Source organism: Thrips palmi, unplaced genomic scaffold (assembly GCF_012932325.1).
Source record: "Thrips palmi isolate BJ-2018 unplaced genomic scaffold, TpBJ-2018v1 HiC_scaffold_18, whole genome shotgun sequence".
Classification (NCBI taxonomy): domain Eukaryota; kingdom Metazoa; phylum Arthropoda; class Insecta; order Thysanoptera; family Thripidae; genus Thrips; species Thrips palmi.
Window position 1 is genome coordinate 12,484,740 of NW_023144627.1, and position 24,772 is coordinate 12,509,511.

Genomic DNA, 24,772 nt, shown 5'->3' on the forward strand with positions numbered 1-24,772 from the left:
ACGAAGTACACGCGGTGCATCATCTGCAGTCGTTCGCAGTGTGATGTCTCTTTCTCTCTCTCGCAGCGCAGGCCCCTGCGAGGAACGCCCCGCGAGTGCGAGAGAGACACAGCGACGACGTTCCGCCGTGCCGCACAGTGGAGGACGACTCTGGACAAAGTGGCGCGCGCTCCACCCAAACGGGCCGATCTGTGAATATCACCAAGGCCGCGATCATTTTCGCAAGTCCGGCGGGGCGGGGCGGGAAGTGGCCCGGTGGAGCGGGGAGGCGATTTGCAAGCAGAAGCGACCAGCTACTCATTATTTGCGCATGGCCTGGCAAGGCTTGGCTCAACTGTTGCCACCGATCCACCGCCTAGGGCTCCCCCCCCCCCCCCCGCGCCTTGACTCATCACAGTGCTCGACACGGCGTGTGAACCTATGCCGCCATAGAGACCCACCTGCGCGCGGGAAAACGGGTAAACGAAACGCCACTGCAAGCAACCGCACAAAAAGGGAAACAGATTGGAGTTTGGACGGGTGGAGTAATTGAAATTGGAAATTGCGTGCGCAGTGCGTGCGCGAGGCACTGGGAGGAGGAAGCGGCGCGGGCTGCGGGCGCCGCTGCGGCCCAGCCGCTACACTGCGTTGTCCGCGGCGGCCTTGACACCCGCAGGTGCAAACGGTGCAAGGGCGCCGCTGATTTGGAATGCAGGTCCTGCAGTCCTGCACTGCAGCACCGGAGGCACCGACAAGACTCATTAACTCGCCGAGAAGAAAACGCTGTAAAGCTTTTCGAAACGGGTCATTGTTTTAAGTGATTGTTGTTATTGTTGTTTTGTTCTGTTCTCGCTACCGGCTTTGCTCGCACGCTGGCGTCTCTGCGGCTCGCCTCATCTGTCCGAACCGCTGTGATGACTCTATCAGCGCGCACCTGGGGCAGGGCCGGCAGGGCCCGGCCGGCAGGGCCGAGGTGGCGGCGGTGCAAAATATCAAATTACATCGTGCCGCAGTGCCCCCGCCAGGTAGGCTAGGCAGGCACCCCGCCCCGCCCCGCCTCAGAGGGCTCCATCGCCGACACCCTTATCTCAATTTTGCATCGCGTGGGCGGTCGGGGCCGGGCTGCCGCGCTGCCGGGCGGAGCAGCGCGCTCGACTGAACAGCTCATCGGCTCGGCTCGGCTCGGCTCGGGCGTCCTTACCTTCGGCTGGGCTCGGCTGCGCCCGATCGCGCGGCTCGGCTCGGCTCGGCTCGGCGTTCGGTTCGGCCGTTCGGCCCAGCCTGCCGCGGCCGGCGGCTTGAGCAGCAGGTGACATCACGGGACGCAACTCGATGCGCTGGTGGACGCGGTGCAGCAGGCGGCGGTGGTAGGGGGACCGCGAGTAGTACCCGCGGGGCGGGGCGGGGCGGGGCGGGGCGGGGCGGGGCGCACCCGGCGTCGCTTAAACCACGACGCTCGCGTCTACCTGCCCCAGTCCGAACCGACGCCCCCGCCGTTCACTCTCGCTGCCGACGGCGCCACCCGCGAGACCACGTGTGTGGCCGGCGCGCGCGCGCGCGTGAGTGTGTTAGTGCGTGACCCGATGTGACCACGTTGAAGACCGCACGCGCCACACTGCCTTTTTCTTGTGGCCGGGGCAAAGTCAGAAAAGTGAAACCAAGTTGGCAGCGAATTGTCAAAAATGACACGTGAAAAGTGGCGCGAGTGTTGACGGCGGGCGGAAGCGGAAACAGTTTCGAATCGAAATCGAGTGCATTCACGAAAACGACTGATCGAAGCGAAGCGGCGGCTGAGAGGGAACGACTCGGAGGGAATTCCCCCGCGAAGCAGGCTGGTGTTGAACAGGTAAGCATCAAAAGGCATCTCACTCGTCACTGTTGCTGTACGACGACTAAAAGGAGGACTTGAACGACAGGCTGAGACACAGACAGACAGACAGACAGACAGACAGACCTAGGCGCCGCACTCAGCAAGTACCGCCAACGTTTTTATTCGGCTTTGCGTTTTGCATCCTTGGAGGTCTTTTCCCATTCGTCTAGGAGCTATGACACACGCTCACACACGCACGCACACACACGCAGACCGGGATGACAGGTCGTCGCGGCGGTGAAGGATATGCATAAATAAGACAAACGGCGACATTGTTTTCGGTTTGGCAGCCGTTGAAGGCGCCAGCGCGCCAGCAGGCCAGTCCATGGAGGCAACCGCGACCCTGTCCTTCGTCGCCCTGTCTCTCTCGCACCCGTACGGGCCTACGGGACGCCCCACGAGTGCGAGAGAGACAGGGCGACGAAGAGGGCCTTGGTCGCGGAGCGGACATATCGAGGCGATCGCGCGGCGTGTAAGACAAACGCGCTATTTGTCGTCTGCTGCGCGTCGTCTGCTAAGTGTCGTCTGCTGTGCACCCGGCAATCAGACTCGATGGAGACGCACACGATTCGATACAATCGACACGAGCAATGTTGGAATCACTGTCAACAGTACAGTGTCGCCGTTCGGGGGAGGCTTCCAGCTTCCAGCCCCAGCTCGCAGCCAGCGGCTACTGGGGTACCACTCCATTGACTCGGCCGGTGGCGATTTCAGCCGGAAATACTTTAAAGTAACCCGGTCTGAGTGTTGTGTCGGTCTAGAGCTCCTCTACGGGTCGGAGTGGGTGATCCGTGCGGCCGGGGCCGTCACACGATTAGACGCGTGTTTCCACAAGTGTGCGGACTGCGGAAAACGGGGCCGTTGTACTGCGAAGGGAAGGGAAGTGGGTGCGCCCCTCGCGGTGTGCCCGGCCCGGCGCGGCGTGGCGCGGCCCAGGCCCCAAGTGGAATCCGGAGCGAGAGGGGCCCGTGTGTGCCTTGTGGTCGTTCTAAAAGCGAAAGGAAAGAGGCGAGTGTGTGTGTGTGTGTGAGATTGGAGAGCGGAAGAAGAAAATAAAATATAACACCTCCGCAATGAGGATTTTCCGCCAGCGCCAGAGATTTCTATTAGTTCCGCAGTGAGAAAGGTAAGAAATAGTTCAGACTTTTGGAAAAATTCTTCTGATGCTGGTCCCCCCCCTCTTTTCTCTCTCGGGCGGGACAGAGCACCTCGGTGCAGCAACTGCCGAGGAGCAAATTTTACGACGGCCGCAGTAAACTTGAAAAAAAATGGAGATAAAAATATTTTTTTGCGAAAAAAATAGGAAGATTCGTCTCAATGAAAGGAAGGGAACGTCTCTCCGCTGTGTTGTATTTTTTACTATTTCTAGTTGTTGTTTCTGTTGTCTTTCTTTTGAGAAAATATAGGGAATTTGAAGGCGCATTCGCGTGTCTGGCGCTCGTCTGAACCTTCGCGGCGTCTCGTGAAACGCCTCAGCCATGACACGTGTGATTTGGCGCGAGTTAGCGACCAGCGCGGACCAGCCAGGGACCAGCGCGGGCCAGCGCGCCGGCGGCCGGGACCAGGGTCAGGACGGCAAACAGAGTTCGGGCGCGGAACTTGGAAGCGCAGCCAGCTGTTGACTTGACGGCAGGAAAACCACAATGTAACGATTATCCCCCTCCCCCTCCTTAAAAGTTTGTTCCTTTGATACTAGAAAGTAGAACATCGATCTCGAGCCAAGCGCACGATAAGACAACAGAAGTCTCCAGCAGAACAAGAGTAGAAACTAAAACACACAAATTTGGGATTCATGTAGTTCGCTTGAAAAAAGTTCCCTTTCATTTATTGCGGCAATTGATGCACCGCCGAACGGCCACACTGTTAGGACTGACTTGTTGTGTCGCGTCACTGCACTGCAGCAGGTCCCAATATTCATCAGCATGCCCCGGGCGCGGTGCGTACGGTGCGAGAGAGAGAGAGTATGCGTGAGTGTGTGAGCGAGAGAGGCAGGGCACCACATGCAAATGCACACACGAGGACCACGCCTGCGACTCCCGTGGACCAGCCACACTACACACTGCCAGCGAAAATAGATTTAAATTTCAAACTCTATTTTTTTTTAGAACTCATTTTTTAATCGAGTGAGAGTTTTCACGTAGTCTATTTTGTGCAGGTGGTGGAACGCAGTAAGCAGGGCGAAAAATAAATAAATAGGACGAACTCCAAAAATCTCCAACGCGAAATGTTTTTTGAATGAGGTTGGATTGTATGGGGGTATGGTCCAGGGGCAGTACACACACTGGCCTCTCGACGTGTCACGTCATGTCACACACACGCACACACACACACACACACGCTCAGAAACACACACACGTACGGGCGCTTCAGGTTTCCCCCACAGAACAATGCCATCTCATCGGCGATTCATGCCAAAAACTCAGCAGGGCGGAAGACTTAGCCCTTTGTTTTCGGGTCGCCATTGACTCGAGTTATGTATTGCCGTCCTCGGCTTTGTAACTGAGTTGCCGGCGACATCGGCCTCTTACGTAATAAAGAGGGGAAAAAATTGTTGGAACCTGGGGATTTGAACCAGGGCGCTCAGCGAAAGGTGACCCCGCGCGCTCGGCCATGCGGACAAGTGCATAATGAGTGGCGCTGACAAGCGTGAAACAGGTCGCTGGATGACTTTTTTGCTCCGCACGCTCGCGGCTTGCACACCGAGCGCCCCGCAGTGTCTCACCGGAGCCGCGCCAGACGCAGGCGGCAGGGCGGCACGCGGGCGCCGGCAGCACGTCCCCGCCGTCCGTCCTTGGGGCCTTCTTGTCCTCCAAACGACGACGCGCCGTTTGCGTACGAATGAGCGTGAGGACGATGCTCTGCTTGTGCTTCTCGGGCAACCAGACGGCCGGAGCGGTGACTCAGAGGCGGAGCCGCGAAGCAAGGCCTGCCTGCCTTCCTGAAATGTGTTTTCGGATTTTCGGCGGGCAGTGGCCTGTACAGCCATTTCCGAACAGTGCCCTGTCTCTCTCCTGCCAGGCTGCAGGCCTGCAGTTCCTTTGTCCAGTGCGGACAGGGGACTCCCGCACGCAGTGCAGTGCACAGTGTACGCGCGGTCCTGACCTTCTGCGGCTATCACAGCGGCGACATACACAGTGACACACACAGTGACACAGGGCGAATATGGGTCAGCGACTCCCCTCCCCCCTCCAGCCCGAGCCCCGCCCTTTGGTACCATTTGGCAGTGCGGGCCCTGGGCCAGGCCCGGCCCTTCGGAAGGGACGCCGACTACATTCTTCCCGCCGTTTCCGGGTTTATCGAGCCGAGCCTCTCGTCGCTCTGTCTCTCTCGCACTCACGGCGCGTCCCGTAGGCCCGTGGGGGTGCGAGGGAGACAGAGCGATCAAGTGCGGTTGGCTCGAGGGGGAGGGCCAGGGCCGCCAGGGCGTCGAACGCTACGGGCCTCAGCCACATGCTCAGCCCCATGCTCAGCCCCGCCAGAACCGCCAGGCAGTGACAAAGTCGTGACCGTCTTTCCGTTCGAAACAAAAAATTGTTGAGTGAATGGCGAGAAGTACAGTAGTGATAACGTCCCTTGGCTGCAGTTTGTTGCACCTGTCCTGCTTCGCCTTGACGTGTTTTCCCGAGCGTGCCGTGCCGTGCCGCGCCACGCCACGCCACGCCAGGCGACACTTAACGCACCTTGCCCCGTGACCGTCGCGGCGTCGCGGCGTGCAAGAGCAGTTCGCCGCACGCGTCCGCTAAAAATGGAAAATTTTTGCATAAATTTGCCACTAATTTTCCTTTGGTGAGTGGAGGGCAGGGGTGGGGCTTGCTTTTGTAAGCGCCACGCTGGTCTGCAAGAAAGTGATTTTGATACAAATCTGCTTTGGTCGGTGCGCGCCACGGCACGCCGTCACACGGGGCCGCTGCACTGCGATGCGCCACGATGCGCCGCGCTGACGCAGTCAAGGTCTGTCCGCCTGTCCGTCCGCCTGTCTGTCTGTCCGTCTGTCTGTCCGTCTGTCCAGCCGTCCGCGCCTCGCGACACGTGGGTCTCCTAATTGGAAAACAACGGAAGGGTTCCCGACAGATTGATTCCCGCGACATTATCCCTCTCTTCTTCTGCCCCTTCCGCACATGCACCTGATAAGAGAGGACCCTAGGATTCCCCCCGGCAAGCAGACCCATCTGTCGGCCCCACCAACATGGCGCCACTGCTTTCGCGTATGACCTTTTTTTGTCGTTCAGAACGGAGAATAGCTCATTAGTCGTATGGGGACATCAGTGCGGCGGAGTCGAAGGGCACGCAAAAAGTGAAAGCACACACGCACACACGCACACACGCACACCGACGCGCAACACAACAACAACAGCGACCAGCTGATAGTGCGCCCCGCCCTGCCCCACGCCAGCGGATGCGTGACGTCACAGACGATTTACCGGCGGGACCCGCAGCCGTGCACTTCGGCCACGCTTCGGGTGCTTCGGGTACCTTCGGGTACCTTCGGGTACCTTCGGGTACCCTCGGGCGCCTCGGGTATATACTGCCCCACTAATACACTCGGCAGTCCTCTCGACCTTGTCCTTGCGCGGGAGCAGCAGCGGGAGCAGGACACCGGATGAGACGATAAGTGCCCCTGGCTGTGTTCACACTCCTCCGGCCGTCTGTCTGTCTGTCTGTCTGTCTGTCTGTCTGTCTGTCTGTCTGTCTGTCTGTCTGTCTGTCTGTCTGTCTGTCTGTCTGTCTGTCCGTCGGTGTCCCTGTCTGTCCGTTGTGCCCGATAAATGCTGCAGCCGAACCCCGGCGGTGGGAACCGACTGACCCACTGCATGGGAACGATGGAGCGGCACGCGCGCGCTCCAGTCGAGCCTCGCGGGATGAGAAATTCATCAGGCACTGCCACTTGAGACTACTTGGGACTTCAGTACTTGACAGCGCCGCTGGGTAGGGCGGCGCCACCGTCGCATCCGGTTGGCGCGCTCCGTCTTTGAGTCTTAATCCGGCCATTCGTCGGCACAATGCATATTTCCTCGGAGACAATGCGGCCGACCAGTCGGCGAGTCGCTCGGGTTACGATCGGCGGATGAAAATGCAGCAGTCTGCGGCGGCGGTGCACCGCGGCGTTGCGCAAGCCTCTTTTCCCGCCACAATTACGACCAGGGTCGTTTCAAGGTCATCGCCGGAAATTCTTCCTTCTTTTGCCCGGATTGGGCTTTTGGGTTCGCCGCCACTGGCGCCCTCTGGCGTCCTGCGGAGGCATTACTCTTTCATGCGGCCGTTCTGTTCTCTACGTGTGCAGACTGCCATGCCCGCGGCCGCCTCTGCCGCCTCGGCCGCGCCGCGGACTTCCTAGAGGTCCTCGCTCTACTCCGCGAGGCCCACGAGGTCCACGAGCACCGCGATGACGACGCGGCGCGCGGGCGGCCCGGCGGGCGGCCGCGACGTCCTGGCCGTCCTGCACCGCCCCCTTCTCGCCCTGCTCGCCATGGCGGCGCCCCTGGCGGCAGTCGGCCAGCAGTCCTGCCCGCCGGAGTACGACACGTGGGTCAAGATGACGGCCTTAGTGCCCGTCACGCTGGCGCCGCACTACCGCGTCTTCATGTACGCCAGCCCCGGCAACGCCGTCACCGCCGAGTGCTACAACAGGTGCGTAACCAACGGTTCCAACTTAAGGCGCCTCCATATCTGAAACGGTGCGAGTTACAAGCGCCATGCCAAGGATAACTTACATTCGAAATTCGATTTCCTAAATTTGTTGTCCTATACTTGCCGGCCGTAGCGAGCACCGTCTCGGAGTTACAGGTGAGAATGCGGACTGGAGTCAAATGGGGCTGTTTGTTTTGTTTCCCCCAGGTGCCGCGAGTCGGCGGACTGCCGGGCGTTCCTGGTGGACCACGCTCGCTCGGCGTGCTTCCGCGTCAGCAGGCTGTCGCCCAACTCCTGGGACCAGCCCGGAGACACGCCGGTCACCGCGGCGCCCGCCTCCACCTACTTCGAGCGCGCCTGCATCGACAGTCAGTCCCACAGTTTTCATACAACCCGCCAAAATCTGGACAGTTGATTCATGTTGACTAGACGCAGCACGCTCATGTGAATCTGAATGTGAATCCACAGTGCGCGGCGCGGCCAACCGGTGCGCGGGCCGGGCCTGGGCGGCGGAGAGGGTGCCGGGCTACGAGCTGGTGGGCTGGGACCGCCTCACCATCGCCGGCTCCGTCAGCCGCGCCGAGTGCCTGCAGGAGTGCCTCAAGCCCAAAGGTCGGTCAAAACTGCAGGCAAAATTGAAACACGGACCGGGGATTTGAACCAGCGACTTTGCCCGCAGACGGCTGGGAGTGCCGGTCGGCGCGGTGGGACTCCCGCACCGGCGCGTGCTACCTCAGCTCCGAGGACCGGCGGTCGCAGCCGGACTCCTTCCGCGCGGGGTCCTGGGGGGTGGAGTACCTGGAGAACCAGTGCGCCGAGCCGGGTGAGTACTCGCTCCCTTTTCGAGGACATCGCTTGGTTCGGGTAAATCAACTGGAGTGTTTCCAGTCTCCGCGGCCGCGTCGTGCGCCTACCAGGAGTTCACCAACGTGTCCCTCATCATCGCGGACCTACAGATCACCGGCCTGGACCGGGAGCAGGTACGCCTCCAGGTTCCGGGTTCGACCCCCGTCGCCGGCCCTCACTGACACGCTCCCTCCCTTGCAGTGCCAGGCGCGGTGCGACGCGGAGACCAACTTCCGGTGTAGGGGCTACTCGCTGCGGCCGCCGGAGCCGGGGCGCGGCGTGGCGTGGCTGTGCGTCCTGCACGGCGACGACACCATCAGCGTGGGGCCCAGCGCGCTGTACCCGCTGCCGGGGGCGCTGTACGCGGAGCGCGCCGCCTGCATCGACCGTAAGGGCGAAAGTCCTTGGTTCGACCCCTTGCGACCGAAAGCGCCCTGTGCCAAGCAGTCCTTGTTGCTTGCAGTGCGCGTGTCGTGCAGCCGGCGCGTGATGACGGTGACGCTGCAGTCGGCGGGGCCCTTCCAGGGCCGCCTGTTCGTGATGGGCCGGTCGGACTACTGCGGCGCCGAGGGCCGCGGCGCCACGTCCACGTCGCTCACCCTGCCTCTTGACCCGGACCCCAACCCGCCCCGCCTGCCCGGGCCTGCCGGGCCCGGCGTCAACGAACGCTGCGGCCTGCGCCTCGCCAGGGCCTTCGGGGAGACCAACCGGTAAGCGCCTGTGAAACCAAGGATGGGCCAGCCCGCAACGCACGGCGGGGCGGCGGGGCAGTCTACCTCCCATTACCATTACCATTAAGGGCTAGACCACACATGATCGTATGCCATTTCGGGCCCGACACATGCCCGCCTGCACTGCAAAACGAGACATGGCCGTCCTTACTAAGGTGACACTTTATCCCGGCGGGGAAGAGCCCAGGCGCCTGCCCGCCAAAACTCTGAACGCGTTTTAAGCTCCAGAGGCGCTAAACAGGACTCGAACCGAACGTGTGACCCCACCAATGGATTCCTCGTTCGGAGAGCAGCCCATTGGTGGGGTCACACGTTCGGTTCGAGTCTTGTTTAGCGACTCTGGAGCTCAAAACGCGTCTAGAGTTTTGGCCGCCTCCACCGGCCTTCTGGCCCACTCTGCCGCGGCGCTCTACATTCTGCTCTTCCGGCAGGACGCTGGTGTCTGCCGTGGTGGTGGTGCAGAGGAACCCCATCATCCAGACGCGGGGCGACCGCGCCGTGCGCGTGGGGTGCATCCTGACGGGCGAGGACAACCCGCCGCAGAACCTGACGCTCGGCGCGAGCATCGCCGTGGCCAGCCCGGAGTGAGTACGCAGTACGCGCAGGGCCTCCACTTCCAGTGCGCGCTCCTCTAGTGACCCGGCGACTGCCTTATGCCAGGGTGGAGAACAACGGCACCGCCATCCTGAACGTGTCCTCGACGGCGCCGACGGTGCGGCTGCGCATCACGGACCAGTCCGGGCGCGAGCAGCCGCTGCACGAGACGCAGCTGGGCGACACGCTGCAGCTGCGCGTCGACGTCACGCCGGACTCGAGTCCCTGGGGGGTGCGCGCCACGCACTTGGTGGCCAGCTCGGCGGACGGCCAGGACTCGTACCTGCTGCTGGACTCGCGGGGCTGCCCGCCGGACCCGCACACCTTCCCGGGGCTGCGGCCCGTGCAGCCGGGGTCGCGGTCGCTGGCGGCCACCTTCAGGTAGGACGAGGACCAGCACGTGTGCGCCGTGTGCCGCCATGGTGCCGTCGCCACGCTAACGCCTTCAAACGCCCCCAGGGCCTTCAAGTTCCCCTCGTCCGCGCTGGTGCGCTTCGGGCTCAAGGTCAACTTCTGCCGCGGGGGCTGCGCGCCGGTCAACTGCGGCGCGGGCATCCAGTCGGGCGGGCGGCGCCGGCGGGCGGGCTCCACCTTGGCGCCGACGCCCTTCACCACGTCCACCACGACGCCCGCCGCCCTCGCCGCCGCCGTGCCCGAGGACGTCGAGTTCCCCATGCAGCTGGCCATCGTGGTGCACTCGCCCCGCGTGGTGGCCGCGTCGGCCGGCAGCGCGGGCAGCGGCATCATCACGCTGGACAACGGTGAGCGTCACGGCCTCGTCCGCCTCCTCCGCGCGCTCGCCCGGCGTCACCAATGGTTGCTTTCCCGCAGTGAACGGCGCGGACCCCGCCAGCCGGGCCGACGACACCGTCTGCATGTCCGGCGGCGCGCTCGTGGCGCTGGCTGCCGGGGCGCTGCTTCTGCAGGCCGTCATCCTGGTGGTGTGCTGCGTGGGCGCGCGCCGCCACATCAAGAACCACATCAAGATGGAGCAGCAGGCCTACACCAACCCGGCCTGGACCGCCGCCGCCGAGGACCGTCGCGTCACGTGGGCCGATCAGTGAACAGGTACACGTGTGCCATCGAGGTGCAGGGGGTGGAGGTGGAGGGGTGCAAATTTTTCATTGCGAGTGTGCGGTTTGAATCGACGTTGTTTGTGAGGAAAGGGACGCTCTGGGGTGAGTGAGACTCGCTAACATAGTTAACAGTATTTATTTCATTGACTATTTATCATTTTTTGGTACCCAAACAAAACATTGAAACACGATCGTAAACGTTTTCATTCGTTCAAAAAAAAGACACACTGGAAGAAATAAGAAGGTTTTAGATGTTTTTTTTTGTTTCGTAAAACTCGTATTGAATGTACTTCATGCTCTCGTTCTTACAGTTCTCTAGTGCTCTCAGTTTCACTCACTCTCACATTCTCGTCTTTCAGCTGCTACGTTCCAACAATGTGCGATCATTAACATGGCCCTAGGGGTTGGGCTCTGGTCAAAAACAAGAGTTTTACAACCGCTACATATATACATAATGGGACATTTTTATAGGCTACGTGTGGAAGTGGATCACTCACCAGTTTAATTTCAAATAGCGCAATTTTAATTATAGTATTCACATCAACAAGTGAACGCTATGGTCAGCTAATTAAAAAAACACGTACATCCCGCGGACCACAAACACTAAAACAATGATTTTCAACAATACGAACAGAAAGAACACTCTTGGTTGCCATAGTTACAATTCCAACAAAGCGGTTTTGCCCGTCTACAATCCTCACAAACACAAAATTAGTGCTAACTCTTAAATACATATTCCTTTGAGGAGAAAAATAAATAACAAATGCAACCAATAATTTAATATTCAAAATATAATCTGACTTAACAATAATATCTGTTTTCGCTTGATATGTAGCCACTCGTTGCCGCGCGACTGAAACCCATCAAGTCCTTCATATGTACAGATTACCACGCCAGAGGGCGCGACCGACGCTCTTTCGTCACTCCCCTCCAGAGGATTCTGTCCTCCAGCCAGCCAGAGGTTGCGGAGGGGAGCGACGGAAGAGGGGCAGCCCTCCAAGTCCCTCGGCGTGCCGGTGATATTGGTTACTAACGGCAGACTACCCTGGATGGAACAAGCTGTTAGCTCGCTCGACGTCGAACGCACATTCGTCTGCGCGACAAAGCCGCATCGACTCTAGTTCCGGTCTTTTGGATCCACGCAGACGCCCGTCTGTTCGATGTGCTATTTCTCACTAGGATTGGCGCAAGGGTTCTACGGCCCTGCCACGCAAACCACCACCAAGCGGCACACAAACTCAGCACCACACGAGGCAGGTCGGCAACCTAACAAATGAAACATCAACAGTAAAACTTAATAAAATTTCAACTTAACTGTCTCAGAAATCAACAAACAACGTAATGAATTTGTAATAACTGTTATTGTCAACGGATAGCTCCAACATAAGCTGCGACTGAAGAGTGAGAAAAAGCACGAAAATTCCATTCACTGAGTCACTGAGACCATCTTGTCGTCTGCACGGTGTGTAGCAACCCGTTGGAATAGTAATACTGAAGACATTTACATATGACTACTCAATTCTATCCGATTACACATATCAGAGAAGAACCTACCTAAGAGGTTACACGATCCCGAGCGCGGTACCAAAGAATCCTTTTGAAAAAAGTCCGTACATTTAAATTTTAAATCAACTCACAAAACCCGCCGCGTGATCTATTTTCCAAAACAGTAGAGATACTTAATTCGGGAGACATGCTTAACGTACTCAAAGCAAGCATGAATTAGTGACCACCGTAGCGCAAACGAATTCGAGATCATTTCCATGCTTCCAAATACCCCAAACACCTCTAGTAAGCTACCAAATCATGCCTGCTCATCTTTACATACATCTCCTTATATCGACTCCTAACAATAATACATGTAATGTAAAGTATTTCGTATGTTGCCTGTCGAACATCTAAAGATCGAAGAAATGATGTCCTCTATCGAGTAAAGCAATTAATTAAAAAGTCAAAATTGCAAGAGGCCACACTTTACCACATCTTGCACGAGTTTAAAGTTATTTCTTTTAGGAAAGTGGAGCGTCTTTTTATTTTTTATGAAAACGCCGGTTGGAATCCCATTTTTTTAGTGTCCTTTCTTTTTATAGACGCTCCTGAACAAGTCTTTCTGCAAGTAGCGGGAGTAAAATTAGAACAAGTACTTGAAACAAGCATCAGTATATGCCTGAAAATTTGCGCAAAGTTGAAAGGGGGACGTTTTTTCTACTAAGACAGTCAGGGAATAGAAAAATAGCTTCTCGAGAGATGCTTGTTGCCCGGGAAGAAACCAAAAACTAGCTCGTAAAGGCTGCCCAATGGTAGAAAAGTTGACGAAGAAGGCGAAATTAAAAGTTAACTAGTAAACAAGTAAGAGGCCGTGAAGGCCACTCACATTCAAGATCACACACTTTAAGCTCAAAGTGCGTTTCCTCACACACAGACACTCCCAATCACACACATTGACACAATGACGCATACACACACAATTTTCACACATACACACTCATTCACGCATTTTTTTCACAACACAGATATAACACGCACTCGCGCCTCGGCGCTCAAAGCACAAAATTTCTACAGTATATACATAAAACATTGACTTTTTGTGTTAGTGCCTCTGGGCATTTTACCGAAGAAAAACAAGAAATTATTCACAAATACAAAACTTTATGAATGGTCACACGATCTGGCAACTTGGGGAAGCAAGGGTTGGAACGTAAATAGGTCTCGCAGAGCGAAGCTCTAGAATTATCAAATTGAAAACTTTGCCCGGCGACTTAAGTAGTCTGACCATATAGTACTTTTAGCTCGCCACGGGTCTTTTCTTTTTAAGTGTTGTACGTAGTAGGAACAAGAAATGAGGAAGTTAGAATTTAACGTTAATTGATGAACGAGATGCCTTTCTTGTTTCGTAAGAACGCACTCGTGGATCGGGAACTCCGTGCGCCACGAATGAGTAAAAAGAAAGGGAGAGGCAGTCAGGCCTCGAGGGACACCTCAGAAGCTACACCGAAACAAAAACGGCGCAGGACATGCCAAAAAACAGAAACTACTTTAAACATTTACCGCGGGGTTTTTGTTCGCCGCGCCTGAAGGCTGAGCTTAGCCGGGAGGCCGGAGGGCGGGTGGATAGAGTCTTCCTAAGTTGCCTCTCGAAACAAAATGAAGTTGCATGAGTTGCATCTGCACTGCGTCACACCGCAACTTAGCAGTTGCAGTTGGGGTTCTGGGGTCCCTGGGGTCCCTGCTCCGTCAGTCGGGTTCCTTTACTGCCTGCGTTCATCAGGTTGGGGTCCGAGTCCAGGCTCTCGGACATCTTGTCGCAGATGATGTCCACCAGACGCTCGAACACAGCCTGCGCATCAAGAGGTTGTCAGCCCAAATTTGCGTGCTCCACCAAGTCTGGAATCCCTGGCTGTTCCTTACCTTGACTTTGATGTTCTCCTTGGCGGAGGTCTCGAAGAACTCAATGCCCAGCTGGTCGGCGAGCTGCTTCCCCCGCTCGAAGGATATCACCCTCTCGTCCTCCATGTCGCACTTGTTGCCCACCAGCACGACCTGCGCGTTGTCCCAGGAGTAGGTCTTGATCTGCGTTACCCTGGACAGAAACACACTCGTTGCAGTGCAGCCAACTCTCCGAAAGCCAATCAGTGCTGCCAGTGCGTGCGGAACTGCATGCCAGAGACCCACGTCAGAGTTGCCAACAACTCGGCGAACTCGCCCCCACACTGCCAGCCGGCCACTGCTCGTTAATAATTTGGCGGGGCTGTCTGACCATGTTCTCTCTGTCTCCAGGGGGTCGGCTTACCAGTCCTGCACACTGTTGAAGGACTCCTCGTTGGTGATGTCGTACATGAGGATGAAGCCCATGGCGCCGCGGTAGTACGCAGTGGTGATGGTGCGGTAGCGCTCCTGGCCAGCGGTGTCCTGCGGAAAGGAGTGCAACAACTCAACGTCCGCCTCCGAGGAAGAGACTGCACTTCGCTTGCATACATCGATTGGAATGATTTCTGTTGCCGACAGTGTGTTACATTGTTTGGTGTCACTGCCGTTTTGTACATATTTTTTGCGTGTGATAGAGACTAAGGAACGAAGTTACCCGCCATACTAACATAAAAAACTAACTAATTTTTTTTAAAAATCAAAACTCGGTATAGCCATTAAAACCAAAGATCCAAAGTTAAGTCATGGTTTTCTCGTTCATTTCAAATAACCCCGTCCTGGGAGGTACCGCCTGTACGGGATGGCGCCTGACAGGTAGGCAGTCCCGGATGCATCGGTGTTCCCCGGGACAGCATACCCACACGGCGTTCGCGGAAGAGGACTCAAAACAAATCAAACTTCTCCGCGATGGTGCGACTTACCCAAATTTGGAGCTTGACACGTTTGTCGTGCCGGAATACTGTCTTCACTTTGAAGTCAATTCCTACGGTTGACACGAACGCCGAGGTGAAAGAGTCGTCGGCGTACCGGAACAGGAAAGACGTTTTGCCCACCGACGAGTTGCCGATGATGAGCAGTTTGAACATGTAGTCGAAGTTTTGGTCGGCAGCATCTTTCTGCCACTTTGGATCTTGGCCTGCCATCTGAAAAGCAGAGCACAGAGTGCGGGGGGTTACTGTCACGCTCGCCGATCGGATCGGACGCAACGAGGACAAGGGACAGGTTCCAGCCACGGAAATGAAAAGATAAGTACGAGCCCGGAAACAGGCGCGGGGGGCTTGCGCGAGGCTTGCGTGACGTTCGATTATTTTCCGAGGCGGTTCGAGTTCGAGAGCCTCCCCGCCCCGAGCGAGGCACGACCGAGGCACGACCAAGGCACGACGCACGCAGGACTGTCCCCTCCGGTCCCCTCCGACCAGCACGCAATCACACATTCCACAGGCTGCCAATAATGACGCACAAAAAGTTGCTTGCGCGGATAGGGAGACAGACGGCGCGTGGCGCGGCGGCGCGCGGCGGGAGCGCCCGGAATATAGGTCAGTGGGTCAGGGCTGCCTCCAGCGGGGCCTCCTCCAGCGGTGCGTACGCTGCAGAGGGTCCCAACCCCGACGGCCCGACAGCCCGACGGCCGAGGGGGTCGATCCCCACGCTGCAGCTCTGCGAAGTCGGTCCCCGAGAACCCCATGACAGCGGGCAGGGCCGCGCCTGGTCGCGCCTCCTGGGCGACGACATCGACGCCATGCGGGCTGGCCAGGGGTTCGTAACCTATCGATTCGCGGCGCTCTGTCTCCAGAGTCGCAGGCTGCGCGATGCACCGCGGGGTGGCGAGGGTCAGACTCCGGGTTTGGCGTGGAGGTGCCTCCTGGCGGTGACACTCGCTGCGGACGAGGACAAGGGAGGTTTCCTGGAATGTGCTTCGGCCTGTCCCTTGCGAGCGCACAGGTGGCGGTGTCATTCGCCTCCAGAGCGTCAGTGCCGTGTCCTGGCCGCGCAGACGAGCGATTTCGTGCCCCCGCCGCCGCCCCCCGCCCCGCCCCCTCCCCCACGCCCCCGCGTACGCCCACGCGGCCCGCCGAGCACGGCACGGCACGGCACGGCACGGCAGGGCGGGGGCGCGATGGTATCGTGTTTACAGCGCTGTTTGACGCGCGCGGGGCCGCGGCGACACGCTTTACACGGACCCACGCACACACGACGGCCTGCCCCGGGGCGTCGTCGGCCACCTGGAGGCTGCCGTCGGCCGCCACTAGGTTGCCGTCGTCCCAAAACGGAAAGTGATCGGAGGAATGGCTGCAGAGGCACTAATCGATACCGACTCGTCCCTCGGGCCTCGGGGCGGACAACACGGGCGGGCCTAACGTGGCGCCTAACGTCGACGGCGACCTGGGCAGCCCCGCTGGCCGCGCTGCCACGGCGCCGCGGGGTGCCACAGTGCGACGGCGGGGTGGCGGCCGCCCCCGCGCGCACCTGCACGCCGCCAGCGCGCACGGCCAGGGCGGCGACGGCCCCGCGGACACGACTCCGCTCCCCGTTCACAGTCACACGCCGCGGCCACTACACTCGCTGACTCGGCCGCACCCGCTTACCTTGTTAAAACGGGGCTACTCCACGACTAAAAGCCAAGCACGTCGCACGTTCCGCGGGCTGGGGCGACACGAGCGAGTGCCCAGTGCTTCTCCGTCCAACTGGCAACGTCGATCCAAGATGGCGGACGCGCGGACGCCTCAGCACGGCGAGCACGGCGAGCACGGCAGCCAGCGCTCTGTGCACGCAGGGCCTGGCCTGGCGGGGCTGGCTGGGCTGGCTGGCCTGGGCCTGGCCGCCTCGCTGTGCCGCCGCCAGGGGGCGCGTCGGTGCGCGCGCACGCCGAGGGGTGGCTGCCTGGGGGCGGCTGGGTGGCATGGCCGGGCGGGGGCGACGGGGGCGGCGGGGGCGGCGGAGGGGTGGCCGAGGACGGCCGCCACTTCTATGACTAATTCGCCAAGTCAATTGAAGACGACAATAAAAATGATGGCGACGCGGAGTCGAGGACCGAGACAGGGCTCTGCAGCAGACTGCCCCGACGGTTGCACCCGGACAACCAATCGGACAACCAATCGGACAGCCAATCGGGCCATCGCGACGCCGCCCTGCCTGGCCCTACCGCCCGGTCGTCCGGAGCTCAGGAGGACAAAGGAGCATGAGGGGTGTCAAACGGGCCGGACAGGGCCTCCGTGGAGCCCCGACAGGTGTGAGCCTCCCACACTAGTACGCCGACAATCCCTTTGTGGGGGAAAGCGGAAAACGCGGCGCTCCTCCACCAAAAAGGATTCACCAGTCTGATTCTAAACGCTGTCTGTCTCTCTCGCACTCGTGGGGCGTGCCCTAGGGGTGCGAGAGAGACAGAGCGAGAGTGGCGCGGCGTAGATTCGCGGCACGTGGGAGCGGAGCGAGCGGAGCACGCGCACGTCCGAAACCACGGCCAGCATCAGGACAACAAGGGCTGATTCCCAATCGGTGCTCTGTCCCTCTCGCTCCCCTGCGGAACGCTGCGGAACGCTGCGGAACGCTGCGGAACGCCCCCTGAGCGACAGAGAGGGAGACAGAGCGACGAAGCTCCGCGTCGGAAATCAGCCTGCTAGCACATTTTGGGTTAGGTACTTGTGGCTGGTGTGAACGGGAGAATAATCAGGGAGAGGGAGGGGAGAGGAAGAGAGAGAGAGAGAGGTTGCGCAGAAGCTAGACACGTTGGGACGTCGGGCCGCGGGGGAAGAACAGGGACGAACCATAGGGGTGGCCTGTGGCGGCCTGTGGCCTGGGTCGGGGTGGGCGGTGGGTGGTGGATTGAGCGGGTGCTGGGCGAGAGGGGGAAAGGTGGGGGCTACACTGTGGAGCGCCTAGCGCGTGGCCCGCGTGGCGTGGTGGTGTGTCCGGGTGGGTCGGTGGGCTGGAGATGGGCCACTAGGGGTGGGCCAGGTTGCGGTGGGCCTACGGCAGGGCGTGCGGTTGCATTGGTCATGGCCTAGATGGCCTGGATGGCCTGGATGCTGGCCGGGCCGGGGCGGCCGAGGGGCAGCAATCCCGCCAGCACTCAACATGCTTTATGCGTTACCACCACACTGTCTGCCCGGCCCGGAGTGTTGCCGGAGCCGTCTCAGCTGATCCCTGCGTACGTGGCCTGGCCGGGCTTACACTGTGAACCACAAAAATGTGAACACCACCACCCCCTGACGGCGCAAACGACCGAAGATTCGGCGACGAAAACAAGGACTCCGTTGGCAGGCGCCTTGCCGTGGGCGTGGCAGCGTGGCAGCGTGGCTAGGGGGAAGGTGGGCACCGTGGGCTTGGCCGTGGGCGGTCGGGGAGTCAGCCAGGGCGAAAAGACAGTCTCGGTCAAAACGACACCACTCTCGGCTCGGCGGGGAGTGTACTAGGTGTCGGGTCAGCCACCTCGTCTCGTTTCGAATCGGTTAGGGGTGGCCGAGGCGTTGCGGTAGGCTGGCTGGACTAGCTGTACGCGCCGTGGGGCCCCAGCGGGCCGGGCCTGGCTTGCCTGGCCTGACTTGCCTGGCCCCCCGTGGGGTCCTGAGCCGGGCGACGAGCCGTTCGCAAGGGTCGCCTCGTCGTCCCTGTCGCACCCTTGTGCCCCGTGGGTGCGGGAGAGACAGAGCTCTGCCGAATCGCGGCCGACGGAGCAGCCCAGGCCAGCCTAGGCCACTTTGCCAGTCCTCGCCGCTCATTACAGCCTATCGGAAGTGACAGAGAAAGGCACACCCTGCCTTCTCTCTCTCTCTCTCTCTCTCTCTCTCTCTCTCTCTCTCTCTCTCTCTCTCTCTCTCTCTCTCCCTCTCGCTCTCGTATCGATTCCCCACCCCAGCCCCCTCGGTTCATTCATGCCGCGAACCGCCCCACTCCAGCAGACCGATTCCGAGACTCGTTTTGGTCGCTCCGTCTCTCTCGCACTCACACCGGACGCCCCGTGAGTGCGAGAGAGACGGAGCGACGAGAGCGGACGAAAACGGGCAGCGAAACAGCGGAGAATAGGTGGCGGACGCGACGCCCACGACGCGGACGGAGAGGACGGGGAGCAGGAGGAGGGGGCGAGGAACGAGGGGAAGCAGAGGATCAAACCATCAAACCGCGCTGCTCTCGAAGTTTGTTGCGGAAGGAAGCGAGAGACGGCGAGAAGCCCCCCTCTCGATTTGCATAGTAGCGACGTCGCGCTCCTCAAAAATTCGCCGGTGCTCTGCTTGGCGGTCGCACCCCGCCACACTGGAAAACTTACGCGGAGAAAAGGAAAACGCGCTCTACAGTTGAGAAGATCCTGACCTGGACGCTTTCCAGGTGTGCCTGCAGCCCCACGGGGAAGTCCACCAGGGACATGAGCCGAGCCGAGCCAGCCCGGATATCGAACACGTGGTCTGCAACACGGAAACGGAAACACCGAGTGGAGTGGCCAGCAGAGCTAGCAGAGCGCGCAGCAAAGGAGCAAAGTTGGGTGGGGTGGGGTGGGGGCGATGCAGTGCACCCTCAACGAGAACAAATCGATCAAACATTCAGGCGCCAGTCTACTCCTGCAGCAGCAAGGCTCACAGACACGCACGTCTGGAGCAGCCCCTGACGCACGCGCAAACCTAACCTAACCTGCCCTCAAGTGACCCACCCCGCACGCGCAGGACGCGCAGGCAGCACGAAGCGACGCGAGGCTATTTCCGAGCACTTGCTCTGACGCAGGGGCAGCTGGATGGGGTCGCTCCGTCTCTCTCGCACCCCTGCGGGACGCTGGAACGCCGCGCGAGTGCGAGAGAGACGGAGAGACGACAGCGCTCTCCAGAGAAAGCACCAGGGAGCCAATACAGTGGCTGCTCCCCGGTCGCCAATCACAGTCCATGTATGGGATGTATCGGAAGCCGGAGGGGGGGGCATCAAGAGAGCGCCCCTCTTTGAAAGCGTTGGAGGAAGGGGGAGCCACGACACCCAAAGCAATCCCCACTTCACTGTCGCCTCGCCGAGTCTCCAACGGCGAGGGGGCGAGGGGTGGGGGTGTAATAGCGACATCGGCGTGTCCGGCGAAGAAGAACGGCGCCCTGGGATGAAGGCCCCGGAAGACAGGCGCTGCTCCCCGACAAGCAGCACGCCGTCCACGTCGTCTGTCCGCTCGGCGCGTGGACATGGTAGCACGCCGCCGTGCCGCTGGCCACGCCACAACACCACGGCCTGGCTAAATAGCTAGCTGGGCAGCCACCGCCGCCGGCCTGCCTGACCCACTTGTTGACGTGGAGGTGCGGGTACTCGCTGCTCGCCGACGCGGACGCCGTTCAACACGTGGCGGCGCCGGTACGGGCCGCGGCCACCGAACTGCAACGACGCCGCGTTTTGGTTCTGCTCCGCGGAGTGTATTTTTGCAGTCGACGACGACGAGGGCGACGAGGGCGGTGAGGGCAGCGTGCTGGCGTGTTTCGTTCCGGCCGGTTTGCACGTTTGCACTACTTGATCCGACGCGCGCCGCTACAAGCACGTCCTCCGCTTGAGGAGCAGGCCGCTGCCTCGGCCGCCTCGGCGCGGGAACCTGGAGGGAAGCGACGGCCAGGTCACCGACACTGTTATTCTCCTCGGGACACCTTGCACGACCTTTCCCCTTGATCCGCCCCCTCACGGCCCGCGAAGCGCGAACCTCGATCGCCACGCCCGCCACGCCCGCGGCCAGGGAGGGACGGAGTGTTTCGGCGGAGAGAGAAATAGAACAAAATACAGTGGAAATTGAATTATGGGGCGTCGCCCTGTAACGCGAGGGCGAGAGAGAGGGAGAGCGAGGGGGCGGGGAGGACGGTTCGCGCCGCCCCGACGCTTTGCCGATATTAGACTGACTCCGGAAGATGAAAGAGTCGGTGGAAAATAAAGGGAAGTAAAGCTCATCGCGCGGCAGATACCGCACTGGAAAAAAGGGAGGGAAAGTTTGTTGCGCCTGGTTCTCTTGGTACAGCGAGCAAGTACAACCTCCTCGAAGACTTCGAACCAAGAACGAGTTCGGAAACGGCAGAAACACTGTTTTTCAATTGCTTTGACTTGAAATTCATACCGCATGCTCGGAGTAATCAACAGCAAAGTGTTTGTTCCTATGAAAAATTCTCGCTTCGAGGATCGAAAGGTTGTTCGCTGTTCCAAAACTTGTAATCACTGGTACGAATGTTTTTCGCGTGCACCACGACGACGACGTGCCCCGAGTCCACGCGCCAGTCCTCCGCCAGGGCGGCGTCGTCGTCGGCGCGAAGGACGCGCAGCCAGCCAGTGTAGCGGTCGGCGTCGTTCGTTTTACCCACCGGTAGGCCTGTTCATGAGCACACCACTGCTTGACGAGCACTGCGATCGTTGTCGTTGTCCTCGTCGGCCTGCTGGCACAGCGCGGCACAGCGTCGCACGCCGTGTGCACACACCGCAACAGCTGCCACAAGTGTCCCGCCGCGCCGCGCCACGCCACGCCCGTATCCGCTGCCGGTTCAGTTCGGCGAGGCGGATCCAGGGCGACGGGGAAGGGGGGAGGGCCCTTGGGGGACTCTAGGCCGAGGGTCGAGGCGCCTGCAACGCGGCGATAGGCAACCGCCCAGAAGCAGGACGCCGAGGTGCGCCGGGTTGCCTACGCCGTGCTCTGCAGGCGGTTCGGGGTCGCTGCCGCGGGCACCGCGTGCGTGGCGCAGGACCAAAGTTCACACTTTCGAATTCGATGATGAGTGGTTGTTTGAAGGCAGTGTCGCCAGTATTTTTCTGCATTTTCTTTTTTTGGCCGGGTGAGGGCAAGGACCGGAGTAGGCCGGCCCACTGATAGCCACAACGAGTCGGGCCCGCTCGGCTCGGCCCGGCCCGTCCGGCAGCGGTAGCGATGTGTTGACGGTGGTGACTCGCCGTGAGTGGAGTCCTAGGACTCTAACAGGGGGGAGGAAGCGAAAACAAAGTCACCTGTCCAAATATATTGCCTTTATTGGCCACAATTTAGGGCCACATGTATAAAACGTTTGAGCAATCGCATTGCAACCACATTTAAAAAATACACTTTTAAGTGTAAATACGTCACTATGTAAATACACAAAGACACACAGGCACAGGAACAACTTGAAATTGGAACATTAGTTACAACAAATTACAACAAATAGTTGAAATCGGAAGACAATGACATTCATAAGAAAGGCTATGGCGTCAAGAAAAGCTATGGCGTCATCTTGTATCACATGGAAGTAAGAATGGGCCCTTGAACTCATCCACACGTCAAAATGGTGAATTAAGCGTATATCATTAACATTGGTCATTTCAATTTTGTCAGTTTCATTAGTTGCTAATCAGTTCTTTGACACACTACTCCTGAGTACTCTCCTACTGCTCTCCACGGTCAAAGCCTCCTGAATTTTCTTTTCAGAATTCACCTCATCCTTATGAAGGCTTGAGGGACTGCTGGATTTTCCCTTGCTTCTTGAGTTTTCTAAAGGAATGTGTTCTCCAACACTAGGTGAACACAAACTATTACCCTTTTGATTTTTGTTTGCTTTTAAGATTCTCGGTTTATTTTTTCCTTTAGGAGGAATTTTTGGAGGACTTGAAGGCTCTCCTCTTTTGTCAACAGGCCTGATACCTTCCGCATCACAGGATGAGTTTGATCTGGTACGCTTAGTAGTTTTCTGTCCTTTTGAGACAATCTGCTTTGATTTCACTTTAGAAGGTGACTCTGAAGGATCTTCATTCTTCATAATTTTTGTGACGATAGAGTTGGATTCAGCATTAGACGCAAGACTTGAAACACAAGAACCACAAATAAAATTAGAGATAGTTTCGATGAAAATTTGTTTGTATCAACTTGTTGTGCCACTCACCTGTTAAATGGTGCATTCCAAACAGTTTTGGAATAATGCATAGCTAGGCCACGAACTGACTTTGGCTGTTGAATTTGCACTCGACGTAAGTCAAAGTCCTGGTCAACCCGAGAGACGATTTTTAATCTGGAAAGTAAGTTATCTTTCGTAAACAACTAGAACAGAAACTTTTTTAAAACAGTATTTCAAATATTTTGTTTACCTATGTTCTTCACTTGTAACATACATATCATCGGGCTGGTGATACATATTGTGGACCTCATAAGCTCTTTTATTGCAGAACACTGCCTCACAAATAGTGCAACGAATGATTTCAGTTTCCAGCCCAAAGGATGTATCTTCAGCAGCATGTCTAACTTCTAAATGCTTTCTCAAATTAAATTTGAGAATGTATTCTGAGCCACAAAGGTGGCAATAATAAACAGAATCTGCTTCACCAGCATTGTTGAGCCTTATTTTCTTACTTGGCGGAGGAGTTGCTACGGGCCTCAAAACTGAATCAACCCTTAGAAGAAAAAAAAACAAGAAGGACAAAAAGACAAATGATTAAAAAAATCAACATAAAACCTTGCACCAGCATGTGACTCATCTTAATCTTTTAAATGCAAGAAATAAAATTCTACCTCTTGTGGGCTATCTTGGCATGATAACTCAAAGCAGCCTGGTTGAAAAATTCTTCACCGCAGTTTGCACATCTCACAACATTTTTAGGGGCCGTATTTGTATGTTGGTTTGCTACATGATTGTCAAGAATAGTCTGGAGACGGGAAAAAATACGGCAGGCTTGGCATTAGAAATAAGCAGTGACAGCATATAAAAATATTAGCTAAACATTTCTTGAGCTTATACCTTTAATGGAAAGTGTTTTCCACAGTGAGAGCAGAAAAATTTGGAGGGCTGTTCAGGATGAGCCTTCCATCTGTGACTAATGGCCTTAGCAACATTTTCAAACGGCAGTTCACAAACATCGCATTTGATTGGTTGCCGTGAGCCGGAAGACAAGGTTTTCTCCGATGCAGCAGAGGGCTTTAGCAGACTCAAAGGAGAACGTGGTCCTGTTTTCTTAGTCGGCAGCTTGACTGGCTTGAAATTGGGCACGCTAATATCTTTAGCAATGGGGCAACCTTTACTGTCAATCTCCTTATTGGCATGTTTCCTGTTGGAAGAAAACCAGAACAAAAACTCATTACAAGGTCACAGTGTAGAAAGGTTAATTCATCGGAAGATATTCGTGGACTATCTTGGCATTAAACAAATGTAAACAAAGTCACATGAGTGTTAAACCTTGCGGCAGAAAATTTGAACTCACCGAAAATGGTCTTTTAAAGCCTCTTTCGTTTCAAGCTTCGCATTACAAAGTACACATGTTTCCTGTGTCATAATAAAATAAATGCAATAAATCTGAAATCAAAAGAAAACAAGTTTTGTCTTAATGATTCTGTCAAATGAGATAGGGCATGATCAGGTTCCTTCACTTACGTTGAAACGGACAGTAAAAGAAAAACATATACCTAAGGTCCAACACTGTGGATAATCAAAGCATTTCAGAAAACGAAAAGAGGATTTGGATCCACGTTTGTTTGGACTTTCGGTTTCAGTTTGTTGTTTACTACTGGCTTGAGTATCGATAGTTCGTTTCGAGAGGAGAGCGAGATTCGATACTGTGGACTGGCCAACCCAAGAAAGCCGAAAGATGTCCTCGTAATTCTAAAGTTAAAAGGGTTCGACGTAACAATTCAAGATTTTCATGTACAAAAACACAAACAGGAATTAGAAGCTTGTCCA

At 57.4% G+C, this 24,772-nt stretch overlaps 3 protein-coding genes across 8 annotated transcripts; 1 reads left to right on the forward strand and 2 right to left on the reverse strand.

Annotated features, from left to right (window-relative positions):
* Positions 1-1,464: 1,464 nt before the first annotated feature.
* On the forward strand, positions 1,465-14,890 carry LOC117644603. Its single transcript, XM_034384204.1, has 13 exons — positions 1,465-1,825; positions 7,131-7,477; positions 7,685-7,845; positions 7,946-8,089; positions 8,157-8,300; positions 8,366-8,457; positions 8,525-8,711; positions 8,787-9,033; positions 9,486-9,638; positions 9,715-10,029; positions 10,108-10,409; positions 10,480-10,716; positions 14,502-14,890. The coding sequence occupies exons 2-12, from the start codon at positions 7,233-7,235 to the stop codon at positions 10,710-10,712; spliced, it is 2,223 nt and encodes a 740-aa protein (XP_034240095.1). The 5' UTR covers positions 1,465-1,825; positions 7,131-7,232; the 3' UTR covers positions 10,713-10,716; positions 14,502-14,890.
* LOC117644602 (ras-related protein Rab-3) lies at positions 10,845-21,573 on the reverse strand. 5 transcript variants are annotated; one of them, XM_034384198.1, is made up of 6 exons: positions 21,449-21,571; positions 19,458-19,549; positions 15,071-15,292; positions 14,515-14,633; positions 14,133-14,304; positions 10,845-14,061 (listed from the first exon to the last, which is right to left on the reverse strand). In XM_034384198.1, exons 1-6 carry the CDS (start codon positions 21,462-21,464, stop codon positions 13,912-13,914), a joined length of 771 nt encoding a protein of 256 aa, XP_034240089.1. In that variant the 5' UTR covers positions 21,465-21,571; the 3' UTR covers positions 10,845-13,911. The 5 variants fall into 5 exon arrangements, with proteins under 5 accessions (XP_034240089.1, XP_034240091.1, XP_034240093.1 ...); XM_034384200.1 differs by lacking the exon at positions 21,449-21,571 and adding an exon at positions 20,397-20,417; XM_034384202.1 differs by lacking the exon at positions 19,458-19,549 and having other exon boundaries at positions 21,449-21,573.
* A 512-nt stretch (positions 21,574-22,085) lies between these two features.
* On the reverse strand, positions 22,086-24,694 carry LOC117644359 (zinc finger and BTB domain-containing protein 41-like). 2 transcript variants are annotated; one of them, XM_034383738.1, is made up of 7 exons: positions 24,467-24,694; positions 24,297-24,388; positions 23,837-24,143; positions 23,611-23,744; positions 23,190-23,492; positions 22,988-23,113; positions 22,086-22,907 (listed from the first exon to the last, which is right to left on the reverse strand). In XM_034383738.1, exons 2-7 carry the CDS (start codon positions 24,365-24,367, stop codon positions 22,460-22,462), a joined length of 1,389 nt encoding a protein of 462 aa, XP_034239629.1. In that variant the 5' UTR covers positions 24,368-24,388; positions 24,467-24,694; the 3' UTR covers positions 22,086-22,459. The 2 variants fall into 2 exon arrangements, with proteins under 2 accessions (XP_034239629.1, XP_034239628.1); XM_034383737.1 differs by having other exon boundaries at positions 24,499-24,623.
* Positions 24,695-24,772: the final 78 nt, after the last annotated feature.

What these genes read in the sequence shown, in the direction of transcription:
- LOC117644602 (XM_034384198.1), bottom strand. An exon ending in GTGTCAAGCTCCAAATTTGG is followed by an intron (nt 14,634 to 15,070) that starts GTAAGTCGCACC and finishes TCCTTTCCGCAG; the next exon opens with GACACCGCTGGCCAGGAGCG. An exon ending in AGGAGAACATCAAAGTCAAG is followed by an intron (nt 14,062 to 14,132) that starts GTAAGGAACAGC and finishes CTTGATGCGCAG; the next exon opens with GCTGTGTTCGAGCGTCTGGT.
- LOC117644603 (XM_034384204.1), top strand. Translation starts at nt 7,233, where the DNA reads ATGACGACGCGGCGCGCGGGCGGCCCGGCGGGCGGCCGCGACGTCCTG. An exon ending in CCGGCCTGGACCGGGAGCAG is followed by an intron (nt 8,458 to 8,524) that starts GTACGCCTCCAG and finishes CCTCCCTTGCAG; the next exon opens with TGCCAGGCGCGGTGCGACGC. An exon ending in GCGCGCCGCCTGCATCGACC is followed by an intron (nt 8,712 to 8,786) that starts GTAAGGGCGAAA and finishes TGTTGCTTGCAG; the next exon opens with TGCGCGTGTCGTGCAGCCGG.
- LOC117644359 (XM_034383738.1), bottom strand. Translation starts at nt 24,367, where the DNA reads ATGACACAGGAAACATGTGTACTTTGTAATGCGAAGCTTGAAACGAAA. An exon ending in GCTTTAAAAGACCATTTTCG is followed by an intron (nt 24,144 to 24,296) that starts GTGAGTTCAAAT and finishes TTCTTCCAACAG; the next exon opens with GAAACATGCCAATAAGGAGA. An exon ending in GCCAAGATAGCCCACAAGAG is followed by an intron (nt 23,493 to 23,610) that starts GTAGAATTTTAT and finishes TTTTCTTCTAAG; the next exon opens with GGTTGATTCAGTTTTGAGGC.